The 24,380-nt window shown below is 36.9% G+C and overlaps 1 protein-coding gene across 2 annotated transcripts in view; it reads right to left on the bottom strand.

Annotated features, from left to right (window-relative positions):
* Nucleotides 1-24,380, bottom strand: part of LOC138185117 (lachesin) — a 255,046-nt gene that overhangs the window by 69,536 nt on the left and 161,130 nt on the right. For both annotated transcript variants that reach the window (XM_069123807.1, XM_069123808.1), the window contains exon 2: nucleotides 4,427-4,521. In XM_069123807.1, the coding sequence (XP_068979908.1) occupies nucleotides 4,427-4,521 (95 nt within the window). The remainder of the gene's footprint in view (nucleotides 1-4,426; nucleotides 4,522-24,380) is intronic.

Genomic DNA, 24,380 nt, shown 5'->3' with positions numbered 1-24,380 from the left:
CGATATATTTCGAATAATTTGAAGACTATTTGGAGAAGGACGATTACACAGCCTGCTACGAGGTTCCATCGTACACCGTGTTCCGCCGATAAATGACTGCTTATGAGCGAACCATTCGGGAACCTAGTGTTAGAGAAAAAGAGTAGTTTGGTCTGTATGCATCGAAGCTCTTTCGTTAGATGAAATAAAAATTTTTTCCATTTCAAACGCATGAATTGCGCTCGAACCACTGTGTGAATGCATTTTCACGTGATTGGGGAGAAAAATGTAGGTAGAATCCAATCTGAAACGTATTCTGCCGCATCGAAGAGTGAAAAGTTAAAAAATCACGCACCATTGGCACCGAGAACATTTAAAAGCAATTATTTCTCGAATAGAGAAATTACGATAAAATAATTTGTAAAAAATGACACCTCGTCATACGAATATGTATATCGTCGTTCTCCAAATAGCGAGTCAGCAAACAGTCGAAATATTATAATTTCAGTTGAAATACTTTCGATACCGTCGATCCTATCGGCAAATGTTCCAGTCGAATAAAAGTTGAATGGCTCGAGGGCGGGGAGGAGGGGCTGGAGTCATATCTCGACGTTGTTAGTTTTTCTGTAAGCGAGCACGTAAAGATCGCTCTTTGTCTTTTTTTTAATGGAATAATATATTTTTTAATACGTCGATCGATGCAACTTGACATCCTTTATAAAACGAAGAAGAGAATTTGAGATCCGCGTAATTATTTGTTTCGTTCCGAAGATGATGTACAGCGATTGTTTACGAAGATCGATAAATATTAATATCATGGAAATGGGAATGTACGATTTAAAGCTTAAATACGGTGTAGCAAACTAACGTTAAAACGTTGACATATTTCCAATACTTTAGTTTTTGATTTGCGATATCGATCAGAGGCGACTGTGATCGATGTTTAATTGAAATCGCTAACATTTTCACCGCGTATTGCACCTATATATATATATATATATATATATATACCAGATACCAGAAATGATACCAGAGAGGCGTTGTTATCTGTAGATCGTGATGCTGTCAGATTTCCGGCATAGTTGCAACCGTTATCCGTCATCTTAATGCATAACCGGAAGACCGAGGGACGCACCGGCGCGGCTTATAAACGGCGCGATTATTCCGACCTAGCTCCTCCACCCCTTTACGATGTCTCATCCCATAGCCACGATAACCTATTCCTCTCGCCCAGAAGAATGTAACGCCGTTTGCAGGCTAGACTGCCGACCTTTCTAAATACATTCGTTTGAATTTCATGGAACGCGACCCGATCGGACGAATACCCTTCGATATCTTTCCCTCTTACTACGATCTACCAAATGAAACCGACGTGCAAATGTAAAATATGACGTACGTCAAGTGGAATTAATCGTTCGATGAACAAAAATCAACGATACTTTCTAGTCTAGTTTCGGAAAAGCTAACGTATATGAAACGAGTTTATCGGTGCGCTGGAATATTACGATAGAAGCTGAACTCGCTAGATGGAATAATTTATTACGAGTTATTCGATTCAAACGCAACTATCGTTTGCGATCTATATTGAGGATTAAGCAAGTATCAGCCACTGTGCAAGCATATCGAGACAGTGTTCTAAATATTCACGATAATGCAAAGATCGTACGTGATAAAACGCGATAGATAATGACGCGGAAGAGAAGGAAAATGTCGCAATGCGAATGAACTATTTCGGAACTGTACAAAATGCGATAAAATTGCTTTCCTATTTTTAATGATATATCGACAAATTTATTCGAAGAGACGCGCAACGACTTCTATATACTATAGTACTATACGAAGGAAGATACTACATCGTTTGGAAGAATAGAAGCTGTTTTGAAAAAGCGAATTTGTGCGAGACTCGTTTCGTACCGTGAATTTAACGTGTCTGCTTTAAACGTGGAAACGCGATGATGGAGCTTTCGTACAATATGCGAAACTAGTTGAAACAGCTGGAGATCGTATTAGTCGGCTTTATAGCATCTGGTGTAAAAGGCAAGTTAGTTAGAGCGAATGTCCGATTGTACAAAAGAGACTGGCGTGAATATTTTAGGTAATTTTCGTTTTACAGTGGAATTTTATAATAACTTTGTTATATCTGTATTAAAGGGAATATGAAATTGTTGGAAATCACGGAGAACTGTGCGCTGGAACGAAGACATTTGAGAGAAAATCGGACGATAACAGCGTATAAGAGAAACATACGGCTCTCGGGAACGGTGTCGCAGCGTTTCAAATCTCGGACATACGTATATGAAAAAACAGCGGAACAAATATTTTGCGAGGCCCCGCGCGCAATTTTCCATGTGCAAATTTAAATCGTGGTTGGGCTCTTACTTTGCGCGACCAAGCAAAGAAAAACGTGATAAAAAAGAGGTATTCAACGGGTCAAACATTTCTTGGAACGGAGTTTTCCTTAAATTAACTGAACCTCTTTTACAGCATGGCCGGCGTGTCTGACGCTTTATAGCGTTACCAAAGGAAGCCAAGCATTCGTAATTTTCCATCCGGACTCTCCTTTCGCCGAACGAGATTCATCGCGAGGAAACTTTTTCTTGTCCCCTTTAAAATAAAGCCAATTAACGTTTCACATTGAAAGTCGATGTGATTTTTAAAAAGAAACGTTCCGACTCTTTAGGAAACGTAATTGTTTCTGGAAGCGACTGCATCGGTGTCGACCGGGGAAAGGAATCGGCCAAGAGCCAAGACAAGAAATCGAGAAGACTTCGCGGTAACGGGTCCTCGCCGTTTCCATCATATTTCATCTCGCTCGAATCGAAGTCCGTTACTTAAAACTGGCTACTGATATTTTCAAACGTAGTCGGTACTCGTCTGGCCAGCGGATGGTCGAGATAGGTACGAGATAGGATATTACTAAAAGTACTCGGAAGCAAAAAGCAATCTAGAGCATAGACATCCAGAAAGGTTGTTTAACCCGTTGACCTCGTTAAACGGCCACGAAAAAGTTAAGTGAATTTCTCTCTGTTTCTTCGTCGCTTTTTCCATCTTTTCCCCTCCCTTCTTTCCATTTCTTTCTCCTCTCTTGTCCTTCTATCTCCGACTATCTTTCAAGCTTCGAGGATCTGCCTCTTGTCCACCAAAGCGAAGCAGTTAGTTAATTAATTAACAAAATTACGCGGACGAATAAAAACGAATACTCGTCGTTGTCGTCGTCGCCGTCGTCGCCGTCGCCATCGCCGTCGCTTGGAAAGTTGCAGGTAGGCAGGCAGGCAGGCAGACGTCGATCTCGCTCGGTCTATATCGTATGGAATTTCGAGGGCCGATCGAATCGACTCGAACGAGCCGAAGTGGCTCGAACGAAAATGTTCGTCGGCAGTAACGGCTGCTAATTATAAGATGGGATACGAAAGGGCAAGAATACCGTCTCGATGGAAGCCGATAAGATTCGAGTGTTTGCCGTTTCGGGAACACAACTAGTCGATCTTAGTTAACCCGAGCCTGGCTGAGACTGCCAATCCGGATTAACGGCCATCTATAAATTACGGATCTTCGAATATCTTTGGCAATGATAGGTTGGCGCCGCCATTAACGCGAACGGGCCGACAGTTCAACTCGACGGAGTTGCGGTTCCCGCTTGATTTCCATGGCCGCTTGAAACTTGGATTGCTCTTTGCTAGATTACGGAAGTTTAGCTGCATTGTTGCACCGTTCCTTCTTATTTTAGCTCGCGCTACAAATTTTCCGTCGAACAATACGGTATGTATAAGTTAGACACTGGCAGAAATTTAATTTTCCTAAGTAGTCGATCGAAATTCATGGAACGGCCAAAGTTTCTTTTATTATCTAAAAGAACCATGGGCTGATAACCATTACCAAAATGAAAAAACAAATGTAAAAAAATTAGATTTCTTTATTCTTAAATGGATGGTTATCAGGCTAGTTAGGTACGTTTTGACCAAGAACGTAGTGACAGTTTTTAGCCTCGTTGACAATTTTTCAAGCGGCAGTTGGTCGATGAAAGGCATTATCAGCGCCGAAACTACGCTGCCATTTAAGGTAATTTAAAGCAATTTAGATATCCGTTTTCTCGAAGGACATACGCGGAGACAAAACGGCCAGCCAAAAATTTCGCGACAATTTTTTTCCTACTTATTCGTGAGTCGTTTGTAAAATTTTAGCAAATTTTAGTATCGATTTCCTATCAAATTCAAAGGATCGAAAAGTTGTAACGTCATGTTGTAGAAAATTAAGTAAATTTCCCTTCTGTTGATAATCGATATTGTTCTGAATTTGCTAGCGCTTAAAAAAAACAAATTTTATCATCGACACTTTAATAGTTCTTTCACTTTAATAGTACAATCTTCGAAACGATTGTCTCGTTTGGTACAAATTCGTTATAAAGTAATATGAGAATGCGTAGAATCAATTGTATTTAGAGACTCACTTTGTATTCTGCTAAATCTTGAACCACGCAAGATAAAATTGCTTCCCTTCCAACCGGCGCAGTTACATTGGTAATTGGTTCCTTGAAATTCGGATCTAAAAAATAAGAAAATTCAAAGGATTAACGTTTCGCTAAAGCAACGATTCCCACCCAACATTCTCATTCTGATAAGCTACGTGTTCGTCGCATTTTCCGGCAAATTAATTATATTTTCGACTAAACACTAAATAGGTATTTAGCTGGAAAATTTGTATACAAATTAGGTTATTTAAAAGTTAATCTGCTACCACGATCGTCTACGAAAAATAAGGCATCTTTTATCCAAGGAAATGTAGTATGAAAACAACTGCAAAATCTTACTTACGTGTACCTGAGTTTCAAGAACGAAGCTCTTTTTCGTAAAATTTCATGTTCTGAAAATAGTAAAACCCGCTCATCTTATGAAATATTTCAGCGTTTGCGTAATTTGCATATTAGTCGAACACGACTAATGTTCGTAATGTTTGTAATGTAATTTGTATAAAATAACTAGCGCGATAGAGAAACAGCTGTTTAATGAATTTGACTAGTTATCAAGGTACATTAAGGGACGAATGAAAATTCCGTAAAGTAAAAGCCTCTTGCAATCGTTACTCGATATTTAAGGGGTTTCATCTTAAATATTTATCGAGTAAATATAAGATCATCCTACGTACAGAATTTCTTTTTTCTCATTCTACGTACAGAATAAAGAAAATAAAAACGACGAAGATAAAATTGGATCGCGAGGCTTCCAGTTTTGGTGCAGAAATTCTGTTCAATTTACGCAGAATCTTCATCCGGTTATGACTGGTTATTTGACACCCACGAGGTTTTCTCTAGCAAAATAAGAAAACGAATCTTCGACGTTCCACTAAACGTCTATACTTTGATATCTAAAAAAGAAAAACAAAAAGAACAAAATGTGTCGATAGTGTAGTTCGACTTTATGTCTACCATTTTCTAATATCTATGTTATAATTATAACTCGTAATTCGTTCGACGATATAGGTGTAATATTCGATGTAGCGCAAAATAGTTTCTTCGTGGGCATTCGAATCGCTTCGAATCGTATGAAAAAAGAAAACAAAGTTACGACCTGCTATCTTCATTTATGTGAAGCGAAATCATTGAAAAAAATAAAATTATATACGCGATCCAATAAAGGAACGTCATGGATGTAATGGAGAAAATGTATGGATCAGAAATAACCCGGTCGTCGCTGCTCGGTTAGTTTGCCATTCGATACCCGCCTAAACATGCAAAGCTTTTCAGTTAAGTACTGCTTGGAAATCGATGGTTGTCGTCGATCTATGTGAGCATGCAACAGACGTGAAATATAATGCAAAAAATCAGTGAGCAACCTTCGGTCAAAATAGAATGGTCAAAGATGCAATAAGCTTTCATAAAGTTAATGCGACTACCCGTTCTAAACTTACTGCTGGATTGTTTCCAGAGAATATGAAATAGGACAGTCTGTCATGTTCTTCCGTCAATTAATCTTAAAGCCTTCATTAGAATTTCATGGAAACACAAATATCAGGCCGTGCGTCTACAACCTAGTTGTACAATTTGCAAATTACGTTCCACGGTATGATATTAACGATTTTTGTGGCATCAATCATATTACGGTTAGATTTAGTTTAAACCTAAGACTATATATGTTTTAATTATAAACTCGTCAATAATACATTTCGCTACATCGTGTTCCAGCTTGAGGAAAGAAAAGGGTGAAATATCGTTTAAATGTATCGTTTGTATTCGATACTCTAACTTTAATTACAAGGAACACTCGGATCGATTAATTAAATATAATTACTATAAAATTGACATATTTTATTCCACATATCTACCTAGATAAAAATCTACCTAGATATTCCTGATCACATCCGATCAAGGATCTAACTAAACTAACGACGCGTTTATCAATAAATATCGCATTGCCAGTACATATTGATCCTTTTAGTCGAGAAATCGATCAAACTTGAAATATCAACGGTAGGTATATTGTAGCAATCCGAGGACGATCCGAGGACGCCCTTAGATATCATAATATTTTTACTTATTCTCTTACGAGTTTTCTTCTTTTTACTAAGGATAAAATATTACATTTACATTGGCAAGGATCAAATTGACGTCAATTTCTTTTTCGTTGATTCAATGATCGTGAAAATTTTTAATTGACATACAGTACACCAATGGCGTTGAAATTTTTCGTTAAATCGAACAACGCGTTAAAATTAGGGAAAATCGATTGAAATCCCCGTACGAAGCGAACGCTATAAAGTTAATAGAAAGTTAATAAGGATTCGGAATAATGCTAACAAAATGGACTGTAAACTCGAGCACGCCCTACGCGATTCATTCGTATCGTGCATTAGGAGGAAATATCGTCGATCAAAGGTCATTCACTCCGTAGGCGGATGCACGGTCAGTTACACGGAGATTATTTGCGAAAGGCATAAAACAGCGAAGGGCGTCGTTAAGGGCATCGAAAGGAGAGCAACCACAACCATAGAACGCATAACGTAGATGGCATAGTAATGGGAACATAGGGGAACCATAATTCCATTGTACGTGCCTATCCATCCAAGCTGCTTGCGGGGTGTAACTCTCGCGGGAAATTCGAGCGTATTAAAAGTCTCGATCTAGGCCGGTTTGATAGATCGGCTGTCTCGAAATGGTTACCGATGCCAGCGTCGTTTTAGACCGCATCCCCTAAAGAATACGTTCATGTAGTTGGAAATCGGCTCTTTTCCTTGCTTTTCACTTATTTTTATCAATCAGGTTATTTCCTTTATAGAGACTGCTTGGAATTCTGCTTTTTCCACTAGATGGAGCATGAAACACGAGTAAACATCGAGTAATCACGTAGAATAGAGTAGACTTTGTGAGTTTGCTGGTGATTCAGAAAAGTAATTTGTCAAGAACAATGTCTCGAGTTCGTTTCATACACTTTCGTCCACGAGTCGATCGATACATCGAAACGTACGTTAAATAAAATAAAATAGGATAGTATTAAAATATTGCAAACGATTAATGCGATTTTTCCCCATTTTCCTTACAATACAGACAATTGATAAGTATCGATATCATTTCGTACGTAAAACACACGCAAAATATACTAAAATGTGTTTATCCTAGGTGCGCTGAGAAGAAGCCTCCAATGACATATGGACAGTAGCGTAAAAAATATTAGTGATATTACCTTTAACGCTATGCAGATACTTTCTCGTAACATGGCAAAGTCATACTCTTGAAACGAAATAAGAAATACAGGAAAATTTTATTTAATAAAATTCGATGGTTTCGAAGTGGCGCATCGTGTGGTATGAAAGTAGGAGGAGGAGCGTTGTAAACATTTCACTTGTATCATTTTACGTTCCAAACGTTCTTTTTCATCTGTATAAATAAAAAGGTACCGAGAATCTTTCGTTAATATTTAACACGCACACATATTTAACAAAAAATGTCAATGTCAATTAAATTTTATTTTGTAAAAAAATGTCTTATTCGAAAAATTGGATATTACTGTATTAATAAATTCGACAAAAAGATCTCGATGGTTTTCTATAAAATAACGAATATGGCCACATCGATTCGAACGAACTACCGCTACGTGTCACGTGTGTGAAGTAATTTAACATATTTTCGGTACCAGTGATGTACAGACTTTGTTAACTGACAAGTGAATAAGTGTTCTCGTTAAAGTGCAGAAAATGTAATAAACTAGCTTCGTATATCTCACGGGAGAAACGTTTTTGCCTATATCAGAACGAAACAATGAAAGCTTTTAACGCGTCAAAATATGCAAAATTATTGTTAAAGACACGATATCTCATTCAAAACACACAATATTTTGTACAATAAATTTCAATTTTACACGTCACTTTATTTAAAACCAAAGAATTTCCAAAAATTAATTTTAGATTATGTTTGGCTATGCAATTTGCGATATGAAAGATATAAAGCAAAAATATATAACATAAATGACTTTTACTAAATATTTTAACAAATTTTATTTTGAAAATTACTCGATTCGTTCGTTTCTAGAACAAGAATATTTAATTTAATATCGCGCAATCAAGTTTACATTCTCAATACCAATATAAATCGCTGTTATAACATTTCTGATATATATTTCATTGTAATTTAATAAAACATATATCGATTATGTTTGTAATAATAGTAGCGCTCCAAGTTGGTTTTCACAATGAAAGCGATGCGAAAGCCAGTTGTTATTTTTTTTATAGAATTTTCGTTCTCATTGTGCGAAATATTAATGAAACGCTTATACGTTTATTGGGCGCGAAAAAAAAAAAAACGGAACAAGGCGACGGTAGTGATTAATGATAAAAGTGCTATTTAAGTCGCCGTCAATGCTACGAATCGTTTACATTACTTTCGAACCGTGTATTTCGTTTTCTAATTTGTATTACATTGAAAGCGTTAATCGAATAAAAGCGGTGCAGCGTATTCGTTGCAAATGACGTTTCTTCCCCTTCGTCGTTCTCTTCTGCAAAGTCATCAACGGTTGCTTGTTCGTACGAAAAGTTTTACGTAATTTGCACACACGTTGATGTTCCCTTTGCAATTACGGAAGATGTGGTTTTCCATCAGTGTTTACGTCTCTATACATATTTCTATGTACACGTATACAAAAGAGTCGATGAATTTTTTAAGATCTAAGATTCACGGTACGTACACGGCAATCACATCTCAACATACACGAGCTGAAATAGAAAGCATCAGATTTCACGGAAACAAGGTGTTATTAACCCCTTCGGACTCTTTCGAAAGTTTCCGCAAACAGTTCACGTAACGTTAATTGCGTAAGAAACATTTCCATTGCCGGTTGTGTTTAGTCAATGGCTTTTCGCTTAATTGGAAAACGTACTTCCGAGTGGAGCAATTAATGCCCGTAAATGGGAAAAGTAATCGACCGAGCGAAGGTCGACGTTAAATATTCGTCACTTATTCAATCCCATTGGCTTTCGCATTCTTGCTCGTTCTTTCCCGTTCTTGCCCGCTCTTGCCCGTTCTTCCCCTTTCTTCCCCTTCTTTCCCCTAAGTGCAATGAACTTTGCCATGTAAATCGAGAGAAATAGATATGAAATAGAAATAAACTCGCCCTTTTGCCAAAAGTATAAGGGAAGATTTATGGTCGAAGGTGATTTATCTCGAAATGTACTTTAGGTGGATGGATTTATTTTTGGTAGATTATTTTTAAGCGGTCCGATCGGAGGTCGTACCGATCGATTCCATGAATCGAAGAACAGAGAAAAAAAAAAGCGACGACGAATGTTTCATTTAATACCTAGCGTGAAAAAGAACGTGTGGTGAATTATTAATAAAACTAATCGCATAAATTACTTCGCGTCTAAAAATAAAAAATCGAACGTTAACGGTCTGATAATTTGATAAAACGTTTTCTATTCGATTGTTCATGATTAACAGTAAAAATAACAAAAGTTAACGGAGTAAGGTTAACGGAAAGAATTTCAGTTTTTTCCTAGTTAAATTAATTTAGAGGAAATTAACTTATATTCGTATTATCGATGATCGTTTCATAATCGCTCGATAAAGTATTTAAATATTATTACAACGATATTTAACGCTACGATATTGATTAATTTCTTGGTAAAATAAAATCTATGTCCGATTCGAAATTTGATAAATTTCGTTTAGAGGAATTGCATACGTTAGAAAACTAATTACAATTGCTCTAATAAGGTTGAAAAGCACGTGAAACTAAACGACAGACTAAATTCTTGCGAAACGTTTAATAGACGTTCGTACGAATCGGTAAATATGTTGGATCTCGCGTTAACGAGCGAAATAAACCAAGAGAAGATAAGGAGAAAGCTGGGAAATTTTAGGGAAGGGAATGCAAGAAAATCAGATTTGCGTGCTTCCGCGAGATTATTTTCGTGGGAATGGGTAGAAATCAGCGGAGTGCCGACGTCGACGTCGACGTCGCGCTTCCTTCCCCTTTATAATGCCGCGAAATAATAAGAATTTCGTCTGCTTAGTCCCGTGGGTGCTTACATTCCTATTTATGACGACAGTATCTCGGCCTCTTTATGCCAGCTGCTAGCAAATATGCACGGCTCGATCCCCGAGTTGCCGAGTATTTTCTTCTTCGGACTTCCTTGCCCAACCCTGCGGCAGAGCAACGATAATGGAGACAAAGTTACGCATTCTCCAGTCGACTCGCCCATTCTCATCTTTTTCATTTTCCGCTTAGCAATGATAGAGGCGCAAACTGCGTAATCACTCGGGCCGATTTCCTCGGCAAATCACCGTAAAGTACCGAGTCTTTTAAACTTTCAATGGCCTTTAAGGCATTTCGAAAGGTATCCATGTACATTTCGCACACGTTGCTACGTCATACACAGTTACGATATATCGCTTCGCAAATATTCGTTTCTTTCGAAAAGGAAAACAGTCGTCGAGTTTTCGTTCTTCCATTCTGAATTTATTTACGACATTATCGCGTATTCGATAGATATAGTATAAATATCATTAGTAGTAGGAGTATACTTTTACCATAGCGTATATAAATTTCCTTCAAGACTCGTAAGGTTGAATAACGTATACGTATAGTCGAAGGACTGAATGGTAAATATTGGATATTCCAAGAGATAAAAAAAAAAAAACTACATTTCCGTTAATATCAACACTTTCGCGTCATTTATCATTTTTAATATTATGTTCTATCAATCGCGATCGTGTTTTGTTCGCACGCTACTTATATACAGTTAACCGTTTCAACTCGTTCGATTTTATTCAATCTGTACTTCGATAAATTCCCTGTTACGTCTCGTTGTCACGTGGCTCGAACAGCGTTTAAAGCTTCGTTTGGTTGGCCGTATCGCAACAACAGCGTCCCTTTCATCCTCGCATTTATCTTCCTTGCTCGTAAGTTCGCCGGCGAGCTGCGCGCCGCGCCGCGTCGTCTCTCTTCACATTTCCATTACGACAAGGACCTTAGTAGCTGCGAGGACATGGCATATAGCATAATAACGAGCCATGAACAGCACAACACGCGGCCGCTTTATTTCACCGTTCCTGCAGCCTGAAATATCTCGACCCTCTGAAATCACTTCACGCTCGCTTCCAGTAACTCGCGTCCCTCCGGCTTCTCTCTTCACCGGCGGTTCTCCATTCGCCTCTCTCCTATTCGTAGTGGGCTTAATGCGCGTAACGGTAACTCATTCGAAACTCGTTCCGTCCGGAGAATGGCTCGCCGGATCGTACAGCCAAACATGAGAATAGAATCTCTGCTCGATTTGTTGTCAACGCGATACCCAGGACACGTGAGTGTAACCGTAAGGTAACAACGGCTAGCAACGGACGAACGTGGTAGGCTTGTGAAATTTTTACAATCGCCATGCGATTCATATCCAAACTTTCACTTACCAGATTAACAACGATAATCGTTCACACGCTGAAATATCCGCTTCAAATTTTATAAATATACGCTATATCTCAATCTCGATTAATATATGACGCTGGATGCCTTAGTAGTGCGGTAAACACGAAAGCGTAAGATCGGCTTGGGACGAGCGTTTTCTTTCTCTTTTCGTATCACGTTCGCTTAACATATGACACGCGTACTCTATCTTTGTGTCTCTATGTTTACAAACGAGCCACGTAACGTTTAATCGATGTAATAGCTTGCAGCAAATACAAAATGCAACTATTGTTTAATGATAGTAGCGGAAACGATGCGATTCAGAATCCGATGGAATTCACCGAAGAAAGTAAAATACACGATTGACAAAGTAATACAACGCTCTTAATTAAAACGCGCAGTTGACACGCCGGTTACTTTCGTTTTAAATATAATACGTACCTTCGATTAGATCGAAGCAATTATAACTTGTAAATGGTTCGAGCCTAGATTCTTCATGAAAGTATTTTAAGATCTTGGCATAGATTCCGTTAATGTATTTCCATTCCAGCTTAATAGTTAAGTCGAAGGTTGACGGGTCCTCGAGCCAATTGTGCTCTTTCGAGGGGAAAAGAACTAATACGGAGAAAAATAACGTGGAAGGAGATAACGCGTGGAATTAAAAATTTCTTTCTGTTGTTTCAAAAATTGGGAAATCTTCTAAAGAAACGCTGTGTCGGAAGGGACTCGAAGGTGGTAACTAGGTTAAGTGAAACACTTTGAAGCGAACCGTTTACCGTAGACCAGACCTGGCCAAACTGTGGTCTCCAAAACGATTTCTAGAAACTGGTATGCGAGCAAAATACGAATTTACAAAAATTCAACGATAATACCAGAAATAGATACCTTATTAGCGTAAATTAACCGAATATTACGATTATATTTTAAATATCGCTTTATTCGAAGCGAGACTAACGGAAAATCAGAAATTTTCTTCGATGATCCTCGTATCAAGTATAAATAGTAGGTGAAAGTAAAGTCGCGTATCAAAATTTCATCTATTATTTGACACGTTTCAGGTATAATTACATTAAATATTAATTTTTGAACAGAGAAGAAACGTTCCGTGGAAAAGAATACCGTTGCCAAATATTTCGCCTTCTTTTTATTTTCAAGCTACGTAAATCGTAATTACGTGTTATCTCGCTTTTCGCGTTAAAAACAAAAATTAAAATCAAAAGAGATAGGATAGGCATGTTACGTGGGATAAAAGATTACTTAAACCATAAGCAACGGGAGAATTTCGTTTGATTTTAAGGAACATTATACGTACTGTTACGGGGCCAGATATATGTTAGTCCAAATACGACTTGTACAATTACTAGTAGGTTGAATACATTAGATAAGTAAAAAGAACGACAAGTAAAGAGAACGATAAGGAAAAATACATCGGGCTAATAGGTGAATTACAGAAATGCGTTCCATATTCTACAATACAGAAAGAGAAACATTGTCGACGATAAGTAAAAAACTAATTGCACGAGTTTCGTGTGTGCGACTGTGACTCGTTGAAAACTCGTTCTACCTGGAAAGAGAAACGGGAAAACAAAGAGCTTTGTTTGTCTCTCTGAAACGTGTGTGCGACACAATTATTCCCTAACGCTACTAACGCCGCTGCCAAATATGTGCTTTGTAATTTTCTAAATCGGCGATATTTCAAATCTTTGATCGATCGGTCATTGCGCTATAGTTGGAGAAGCTCGACAAATTTTAAAACGTAATATTAATTAATTTATCGAGCATCGTTGAAAACAGCAAACGGTAGAAAATGCTTGTTCCTTAAAAAATTTCTCCTAATTTACGATTGCTAGTTTTTCGTGTTGTATAATATTCTACGATTTGGTAAAACGTTTAACCGATTCTGCTCCAGGGGCGAAATTTAACGGCTCGGATCCTCGAATTATATATATATAATTCGAATTTTTATACTAATAAATTCCAATTGTTAAAAACAGCGAACGATGAAAGACTAACTCGATTGAAAAATTCCCCGTGATTCTCAATTGTTGGATAATTTCTGATAACGTCGTACGATTCGATTGGAACAAGGAAAGACGAGTTTCAGACGAGTTTCGTCAAAAATTCAGCGAACAAAAGATGCTTTGGAATACCGATATACAAAATGGAATTTTTCAAATAGAAAGAATTCTACGCGCATAGTTTTATCTGCAATTTTTTATTTCGCGATATAACATTTAGCAATTCGCATGTAAAAAATAAAATCGCAATTCAAATTTTTCTATTTGTCAAGTTTCAAAACAATCGGTTATCTACTTTGCGATGGTTCTATTGATATTCTATCCAAACGCAGTGCACGCGAACAAAGCTAAAAAAAAAAAATCTAACGGACGTTGGAAAAAAATATAAAGCTCTCTATTTCCATGGGAAAACAGAGACGCAAAATCCGCAAGCAAAATACGATCGTAACGTGCGCGCGGGTCGGGATTTGCTAATTCTGAACGGAGAATGCGAAGAACCGGAGGAAACTAGCATAACGTCGAATAAAATAATAGGATGAAACATAGAGTCGATCGATTATCCGCGATATCGCGTCTAATGCGGAAGAACACGCGTATAAACGATATCACTTGTCACCGCGTTTCTCGTATTGCTGGCAGGATGTGTTGGCAAAGAAACAGCATGTGATACTTGTAACAGATTGCATTTCGTGCCGAGACACACTTTGTTACCTGGGTTTACACTTTCATGCACCAGAAACGACCTCACGTTTCCCGGCCCGTGTCGGTCTATTTATTTTGGCCACTTGGGTTTTCAAGGCGCTGTCACCTGGTTCGTGACAGCGGGCCCTTTTCAAGTTCAACGATCCGACTCGAAAAGCGTTAGAAAATAGGCATTCGATGCATAAACCGCGGCCTTAATTTCCTTTTTCACAGCGCGTATGTTTTCGAAATTATTTACTATCCGATCTACGTACATACACGTATATTGTGAACACACAGGTACGCATCGTATCGACGATAACTTTTAGACAAGAGACAAGAGAATATGCGTACGTGTAACGTAATTCTTGGGGTTAGGGGTAATTTTACAAGATCATGATACATCATACACACGAGATAAAATGATATTCAGAACCACAATGGTCTAAAGTAAAGATTTTGAGAGTTCGGATTAAGTCACATATTTTAATCGTTAAAAAAAAGTTATTCCTTTAATTTCACAATTGATTATGTTATAATTTTCTTCTCTGTCGCGATACACTTTCATGGCTTAAACAAATGAATTTTTGATGACAATAAACGCAAAGCGTTATTTCATGAAACGGAACAGCGAACTGGTTGATAACGACATTATGATTCTTATGATTCTCCAAATATGCATACATGTGCGTATAACACTAATCTAATATAATCCGAGAATCTGATCTTCCGTATAATTTTTTTTACTAATTATATTGGATTCACAGATTATATCGAAACATCCTGCAAACAAAACGAGAACGACGAATAGCAATTAGGTGAGTAAAATCATCATGATCATTTGTATTTCAGTTGTTTACAACTATAGAGGTAACGCTTCTTTGTAATTTCTCCCTTATTTTCCGCACAAATTATCCATTAGTCCCCGATTTCTTAGAATGCGTAGAATTAAATCATGGAAATTCATCTAATTTTTAACATTGTCCCCTTCGTCCCTCCACTATATGACACGAGGAATTCGTGTAAAAATTCGTCTTGCGGGATAGAATTAAATCGATTTGAGCGCGTTTTGCCCCGATCCTTTTGGCAATCGTCGGGCATACGTAGGTACAAGATTTCTTTCTGCCGTTAAGTACGTGAGCAGACGGAACATGCGGAACGCTACACGTGACACGTTATGTTCTCCCGCGTTTCTTCAGCGCACATTCGTACAATACGTTATATGTTCCTCGCTGGCAAATCCTGCTCGGTCGAACGATTTTCATATCAAGGGAAATCGCTTCTTCCACGAATTCCTTTCCGGCCGATGCACCTTTTACAGCTTAAGGGACGACGCGGTGCAGTTAAAGTTCACGACTGAAGCACCTATTCGAGGGTGGCTTCTGCGTGAAACCGAAATCATTAACGGTTAATCGGGCAATATTTCTCTGGACGGCGATTTTCCATCGATCGCATTCAATTTCGTCGCAACCGATAGAATTCTTTTCTCTTTTACCACTGTTCTTCCGCTTCCCCCAAGGCCAGCCTTCCCCCTCTTTACTCTCTTTCAGAGTGATACACGAAGCGATTTTGGGAAAGGGAGACGTGACAAAAATTTTTAGCTCTGAAAACTGATGCTATATGTATCGGTGAAATTGGATACCGTTGTAGTTTTCAATCGAATTAATCACGAGTTAATTTTCGCGATGCTATATTTTTCATACATCGGTTGGTATTCTTATATTTACACAAGAGTTCTTTGCATTCGTATCTTTTAGCTGGAAGGCATTAATTCTCGGTATTACGAAAAGCGTAACTTACGTTCGAAAAAGATATTCCGATTGTAATTTTTAAAAATCTATCGTACGAAAGACAAAGAAATCGTAAATAGGGCAAATAGGGCGTAGATGTATATTTGTAATACAAGCACGATAAAGTACGAGGCACATGAAATTAGGAGGATATAGATCATCGTTTTGCTAGTTTCGAAATTTGTTGAAAAATACGGAGTTGCGAAATCACGAAATCGTGAACTGTATTTATGAATTTTCATATCACAGTTGCGTACCGTCTGTCAGATTCGGTTCATTTTTGTTGTCGTTAATATTATTTCGATACGGAAGATTTCATTCATTCTATTGTTGTGTTTACTTGTGTTGTGTTTATTGTTGTGTTATGGTATTGATTCGTATTTTCTATTTGCCAAGATAAATGTTAAGACCGAATTGCTCGGATAAAATAAATAGAGGCAAAGACTTTATTGTATACGCAAACAGCATTTAATTCCAGACTGAACAAACGCTAGATACGAATATACACGTATAAATGTGAAAACACGATAAGAAAATAATGTCACTGAAGAAAAAACGTTAAGTACGATAAGAATCAATGTCTAGTTATATGTATACATAATTTTGACTTGAGAACTAGGCGAGATTATGCGGTGGAATTTTGGTCTTGTAGAAATAGGTAATGGAATAGGGATATGGTATATGTATATACATGCATGCCTAGGTAGATATTACATGATCAATACAGCAGAGTGGGAACTAGTAGTAAGAGGAAAATCATGTAAGACATAGCACATTTCAGAAAAAGAAGACGAAAATGTAAGAACCGAAGAATCTGTAACGTGATTTTAAAAATTAGAATCCGTAATAACTTACCATTGATCATCGAATGTACAATAATTATTGGCAAGATCAGGACGGTACTATTACTTTCGCTAAGAAAGAACCCAATATCTGCTAGAACATATAAATATTATAGTTGCAAGTTTTAACCGACGAAACGAACGCTGTACTCGCGTATTTATTCGTTTCTACGGCAAAAGCACAAATGCTTTGTGTCGCTTAATACGGATCGTTTGCTTTGAAAGTGAGCTTTTATCATTAAAAGAGAACAAATAATTACTTGAAAATTAGCAAAACATTTCTATATAATGATATTTCAATTCCTTAGATTGTCTACGAAATGTTGCAACTGTAATATGATTAATATTAAAAATATTCGAAACTTATCTTATACGCGGACAACGCTAATTATCCGGCTTACAAAGAACCACTTACAAAGTATCGATAGATGTATCTAAACCACTCGAAAGTTTTCCACTCGTTCTATCAATCTTCGTATATCTTATTGGAAATCATTTCATTTCTGAATCGCGTTAAAAATTCTCCGACTTTCGTGTCAGATATAAAATTCTTAAACGTTTGCGTCAGACAAGTATCTGGCGTACGAATTTTTTATCGTATTCGTTCATAATTTATCCAGCAGCACGTTAATTTTTCAATGACACGGCCGCTGCTATACTCGTATGCTGATTATAGAGAAAATGCCGACAGACTGAAATTCGTTCGCTAAGTAACGAGGCTAACTCAAATTTTCCGGAAAGCTCACAGCTCTGACACAGAGTAACAAGATCGAGTGTAACCAAGTCGAAATCTCTTCATCTGCCGTGTCGACACGCGCTGTCAGTCGTTCCGTTTCGATGCCTCGCCGCTATATATGGAACGAGAAGTTGCCAGACTATCACCAACCCCATCACCTACATCCTCTTCGCGTAGTAAGGATCCTCTTAATTGCATGCGGTAATTATTGTTTACGTGGCAAATACATCAGTGAGCGTCTATATCACGGATGTTTCGCGTAGAATCTTCCTAACTAGTTTTGCCTTTTAATCTCGCCAACAGCCATCTTTCAAATTCTAACCAATTCGATTTTCGCGTAAATCAAATTGCGAAATACGAGGAAATAATGAACGTTAAACGATCATATATATGTGTATAGTGCGAGTCTCGTAAGAATAGGACCTAAAAATATGTCGATTTCTTTCAATGACACAGGAAAAAGATAGAATACCTTCGTTAAAGAATTGGTGGTATAATTAAGAAATTTAGTTTGCTTCTTTTACTCTGGAATTTCCTTCGAAAGTTGGACGAACCGCATTTTAACTAATCAAATCTTGAACCAGACAGATTTTTTAGATTTCAGCTTACGTTTAGATAAATCGCATCTTCAAATTAAATAATTGACTTAGCCGAAATTGATTGCAACTTGGTTAGATATTAAATGACATTTGGTCGTATGAGAGTACGTAGAAATTACATCTATATTTCGTAAGGCTTGTTTAAATAGCGTATACAATAGAATTTCGTTTATACCAACACCAATTTTTTCCAATTACCTATGACTCTTCGTTTACAATAGTTCAGATAAATAAACTCAGTTGACAGGAATTCGTTCAATTTTGTTAATTAATTACTAGCTGACTAATTTCGTCCAAATAAATGGAATTCGTACAGACGAAGTTGTAACGCGATAAGAAACAAAGAAAAGAGATCCTCTGGACCAGCAAATAGCACAGTATAAAGAATGAAAAAGCTCGCTCTCTAAAATAATAATAGTTTTGAAATATCCGAGCGATGTACGTGAAAGCATCGTTTATCGGTGGACATTAAAAGGTACATAAACGCGAAAAAAAAAAAAAAAAAAATGAAGAAATAGCGCGATAGGTAAGGTAAGTAGCGATATGGGGATAGCTGCGTCAACGGGAAGAAAAGACACAGAGCCACGTAGAGTAATAAAACGTGCGCCGGAACGACCCCTGGGCTTTCAGCAACACATCTTCATCGGTCTCGCTGGCCGTTCGTGTTCCTTATTCCATCGGTGTTAGCTCGGTTAGCATCATTAGTGACGTTAGTGTCTGTTTTGTTGACGCAGTCGGTGTTGGTATTGGCGTACACCTGACGGTTGTGTTCCGAAGCGACGAGTGACCTGTGCAGGTTCGCGGCAATGTAATGGAATAAAAGTGGTAGACGAAACGAGATACGACGCGTCCAGAAAGGGAAGAAATTCCAAGCGAAACGACTGCTTTCCAACGATCTACCGACAATGTTAAAAGAGTAGCTATCCTTGACTTATGAGAACGCCATTTCCTTCGTCTTACAGAGTTATCGGAGAAATTGAAAGTGCCATATTTTCATCGGTTTCCATGGCTTTTTGACGGAAAGCTTCGAGATCCGGGTATGAAAGAAATATATTTAGAATATCGAAGAATTTCTTGTATCGATCGCACATTGCCAGATAAGAAACAGTTACTGTCATGGTTCGATAGTGGAGGCATTTGTTGTATCGTTCGATTTCTTTGAGAAAATTTATGCAGCTGATATTTTATGTATTCAATTCGATAAACGCACGGGTTCGGTCTATTTAATGATCGAACGGTTTAAAAAGTGTTTATTAATCGATATATGTATAGCGAAAACATTAGGTCCCTATTTTTCGCATTTTTTTACATAAAGGGAAACGATAAAGAAATTAAACAATTGACAGAGTAACCATAGAAATGGTGTTGACGTTTAAGAAGACGCTTCCGATATTAAACGTGAAATCAACAATTTGTCTCCGTTAATAAACAAGTCTGAATCTATGACAGTTCTGTTCGAAAAAAGATGTTGCCATCATTCTGGTGTCTGTGCGAAGTAAGGAGAGGCGAAAAATAAAAGGAGTAAAAATACGAAAGTTTTCAAAATCAATAAGCGCAAATTGTTAAAATTTCACATCGACGATCGTATCTCGAGTTATAGAACAGCGATGGTATCATATAATAATAAGTGGTTTCACATTTTTCCTCTTCACTCTATATTCTTCTACGTATAGAAACGCTACGTTACGTATAAATTGGATCGTTAAGAATGCCAGTTGGCATGCCGCATCGTATTGTCGAAGCGCCAATGAAACCACTGTTTCCTTAGAATCTATAATTTTGTCATCAACATACATACATATACACAATGGCTTGAGTATAGTTTTCATAAAAAATATTTTTCTTGTGGATTTTATAAAATATTTATAGATGCATTCCGTTCTTGGCTGACTCACAGCCTCGCGATTACAACGTAATATTTCCTAGCGATATAATTGTACGAACGATAGATGGTATCACGGACATAGAACGCTGCTCGATAACGTATAAAGTGGCACTCATCGAATTCTATAATCGGATATAATCCAAATCAATTAGGTAAAATTACATCCCATTCCTTCCAATAAATTTCATTCCAACTAAGAAATCAATCTGATTTCGAAGATGATATGTCACTGTACGATTTTCGATATGATGGATAATGTTCGATCCTACTTTGGATTCCGTCGTTCGATTGTCGCCCTATATTCCGATTTAGCGTTAATCGTCACGTTTAAAAACAGCATTCAGATTATAGAACGATACGACATATTTATTCCTAGCTGTTCGGTAACGTCGTCTCTGGAATATAACGAGCATAATGTCGAGGGCAACGATGAAAGGGTACGACGCTAAACACTTCGAACTTCGATTAGTATAGCATAAACCAAGGTACTGCTATCGCTTGTTTATACGAATCGAGTATCGTTAACGATGCTACAAATTCGTAATGTGTTAACATATGATGTATGTAAACGATTCAAACGTTCAGATTTTAAAACGGATATATCTATCGCTTATCTCGTAAATTTATACAAATTTATACAAATTTATACAAATGGTGAGTTAATCGCTTGTAATTAGGATATATAAACGATTATAGTTTTTTAGTTTGCGACTTGAAAGTGGAAAAGCAATGGTTGCAAAATAGTAGCAGAAAGAAAGATCATTTGCCAGAAAAATAAATGATTTGAAATGAGAATGTAGAACAATTGTCACAAGGGCTGAATATACATTTTAATATAGGACAGATAAATAAATATCCGAGTCACGGATAATTATAGATAGTTCGAACGTTGTAACGAAATGAATAAAGTTACGATTTCTGAAGCTTGGACGTAGAAACGCGAACAAGTTAGTTTCTCACGAATAATCAGGGGAATAAGCGTGAAAACAAGAACGGCGAGGTAGCGGAAAAAGCGCATGGAAAAAATTTGAAACGTAAGGCCATAAAGTTTTGAGACGTTATAATACGTGCGTTGAGCATTACTGTTAAAGAGCTATAAGGCAGCTCGTCCTGCACCTGCTATGTTGAACGTTATACTTTGTACCATCCTCCCAGTAGTTGACAGGTTATTACACCTACGTTGTATACAAAGTATTATCTCGTATCGTACTTGTAAAATATGGCCTTCCATTATATTAAGAATTTTCCAGCAAGCACTGCTATATACTTGTTTCCCAGTTTGCTGAAATAAAACAATTTAAGTCGGCGAAGAAGACCGAGCTATCGTAGGCTTTCGCGAAATTTATTGCGTAACCATCGACAAAATTTCGTGGAATCTCAGTGTCCTAACTGATGCTAACGATGACGGAAGACCTAAGCGATGTTAACGTAAATTGAACTATCAGAAAACGTATAAAGATTCGCTGTCCAATAATCAAGGATAGATCGAGAAATTGTAATAAATATATAGCGTTGTTGGTAGTAAAATGTCATTTTAACTTTCCAAGATCGTTTGTTCAAAGTTAATGTATAAAATTCGAACAAATTTTGCTTGTTCCATATAATAAGATAACGGATAAAATATTTGCATCTTGAAATTTCTAGTGTTTAACGAATATCTAATGACACTTTTAGTATTGCGAAGATTTAATCCCAAATAACGATGCATGAATAAAGGAAAGCTAATTCTTTATAAGATATATGTCGTAGGAATTTATACCGCGTGTGTACATGCTTTCCAGACTAATTTAAATTTAGATTAGCAACGAAACTAAACAAGTTTTAGGCACGAGGAAAACGTAAGCCAGGTATACATTTCTTTGAAAATATTCTTGTACGATGTTTTTTTACGAGAAGATACAATTAAATATTCGTACGTGGTTGTAAAGATTAGATAAATACTGTAGACTTGTAAATTAGTATAAACTAACGTAAAGTGAAATAATATTATTTACGATATATGATTTTAATAGGAACGAAAAATAATTTCACGCGTGGCCATTATATCTTTAGAATAATCGTGACAGTTACGTCTAGCTTAATGCGTTAATTTTCACTACAATTTAACAACGATAAAATATCGAGCTACGTAAAACGTAAATGTGCTTTTTTTAAAGAAAATGATAGATATATTAGGGCCCGTATGAGTCATGATATTTATCCATGTTATTCCAACAATTGAATGCAGATAATCGCTTAAGCACGCTGGGGAAAGGTCTATTAACTTAGACAGTTTGATCGATGGAAAGAGTTAATTGAAAAGATCCTAGAACGAATTTCATTTTAGCAAGTGATATATTTTCTAGCATATATCTTCTATTAAAACAATTGTTCCATCGAAACAAAAAAATGTTACATAGTTTCCTAGAAATCGCACACATAAGTATGTATGTATGTACGTCTGTACACTCGTGAAATACAGCGTAAAAATTTTTTATTTGCTGATCGATTTGCTGATCGATTTGCTGATCGATTTGCTGAGAAAAGATTGCTCGCGGAAAATTAACGAGCGAACGAACCAATTGAAAGATAAACATATGCGAGATGGCGTATAATAGTTTATTTAAAAAATTAAAATGAGCACTATATACATTTTTTGCTTCTTTTAAACGTTCATTGTTGTAGATTACGAAACTTTTCGATCTGGCTGGAACGATATCAGTTCTGGAACAAGCAACGCGTCGTCTCTAATGAACCCGTTGCGATCCCACGAACGATTTCTCCGTTTCAATTTACGAAAAGCAAAAATGATCCAACAAATTCGAAGAAACAGAATTTTACATCTTGTTACGCTTCACTTTATTTTACTTAATTATAGATAAAAGACACCCGTTGATAAATTTGTATATTAAACAGAAAAAACAAACACGGAAAGCGGATCATGGGAAATTTCAATCTGATCTTCCCTATGAAAATTAAATCGTAATTTCGTAGCTTTCAAAGATAAACGAAGAAATTAGTTTTCATGTTGGCATATTTACAGGTTAGAATTCTGTGATCGAGAGAAATGTGCCGGAAATACAAAGTGTCGTCGCGACTATCCACTGTTCATCGGATAATGGTAAACATAAAACTAATAAACATCGGCGAGTACGAGATGGATCGGTTTACGGCTCTCAGAGATGCAATGCATAGCGCAAAAGTCATGCACACGGGATTGCTTGCGGGCTATTGTGTCATACAAGGTGACGTTAACCAGCTTCGTGATTTCCTTGAATATTCATTCGTTCCATACCGAACTAAGCTAGGTACAATGCTTTGATGAATATTGTAAGTGTTTATGCTTTCACTTCAATATTTAAATGATACTGTAACATTTTAACACGAGTATAAATTCATCGACGGTGACAAAAGTTACCTTTCAAGAGCAAGAGCATGTATCACTTATGTATAAATTAATATTACAATAGGTTGTATTTTTATCTCGGTGTGTACGTGCCGAGTAATTTTCGATATTGAATACTTTAAGCTTTAGCTAAGTGTTTTATAATCGATATTTTGAAAGTAAGATGAAACTAAGATAACAATGCAAAAATTTATAGAAACTGCTTGCGAGGATCACAAAAAGGGAACGCGATCGATCGCGCATCTAGCCCACTACTTAATCTTCTCTCCTAACACGCATAACTCGGAATCAAGATCTGGAATTAGATAGGAGTAAATGTAATAAAAAAAAAATCATAATTTGTGAAAGCGATATAAATAGAACGTTGTTATACAGGAAAATAAGATAACTAAGATAACTACAATCTCTATAGGTTTCAAATCAAACGATAGTTTTCAAAGATTTTAATAATTTCCCAATCGTTCCTCAGATTTGCCGCATTTTATATAGATGTTCCAATACTTATAAATAGAAGTGTAATAAAAAGATAATAGCGAAGAAACGGGTATACAATAAGCAGGTGATTAGATATGTTCGAAAAAAT

This window comes from Bombus flavifrons, chromosome 11 (genome assembly GCF_040668555.2).
Source record: "Bombus flavifrons isolate JBK064 chromosome 11, iyBomFlav1_principal, whole genome shotgun sequence".
Lineage (NCBI taxonomy): Eukaryota > Metazoa > Arthropoda > Insecta > Hymenoptera > Apidae > Bombus > Bombus flavifrons.
The sequence above is the reverse complement of the archived record's forward strand: the minus strand, read 5'-3'. Positions and strand labels throughout refer to the sequence as shown.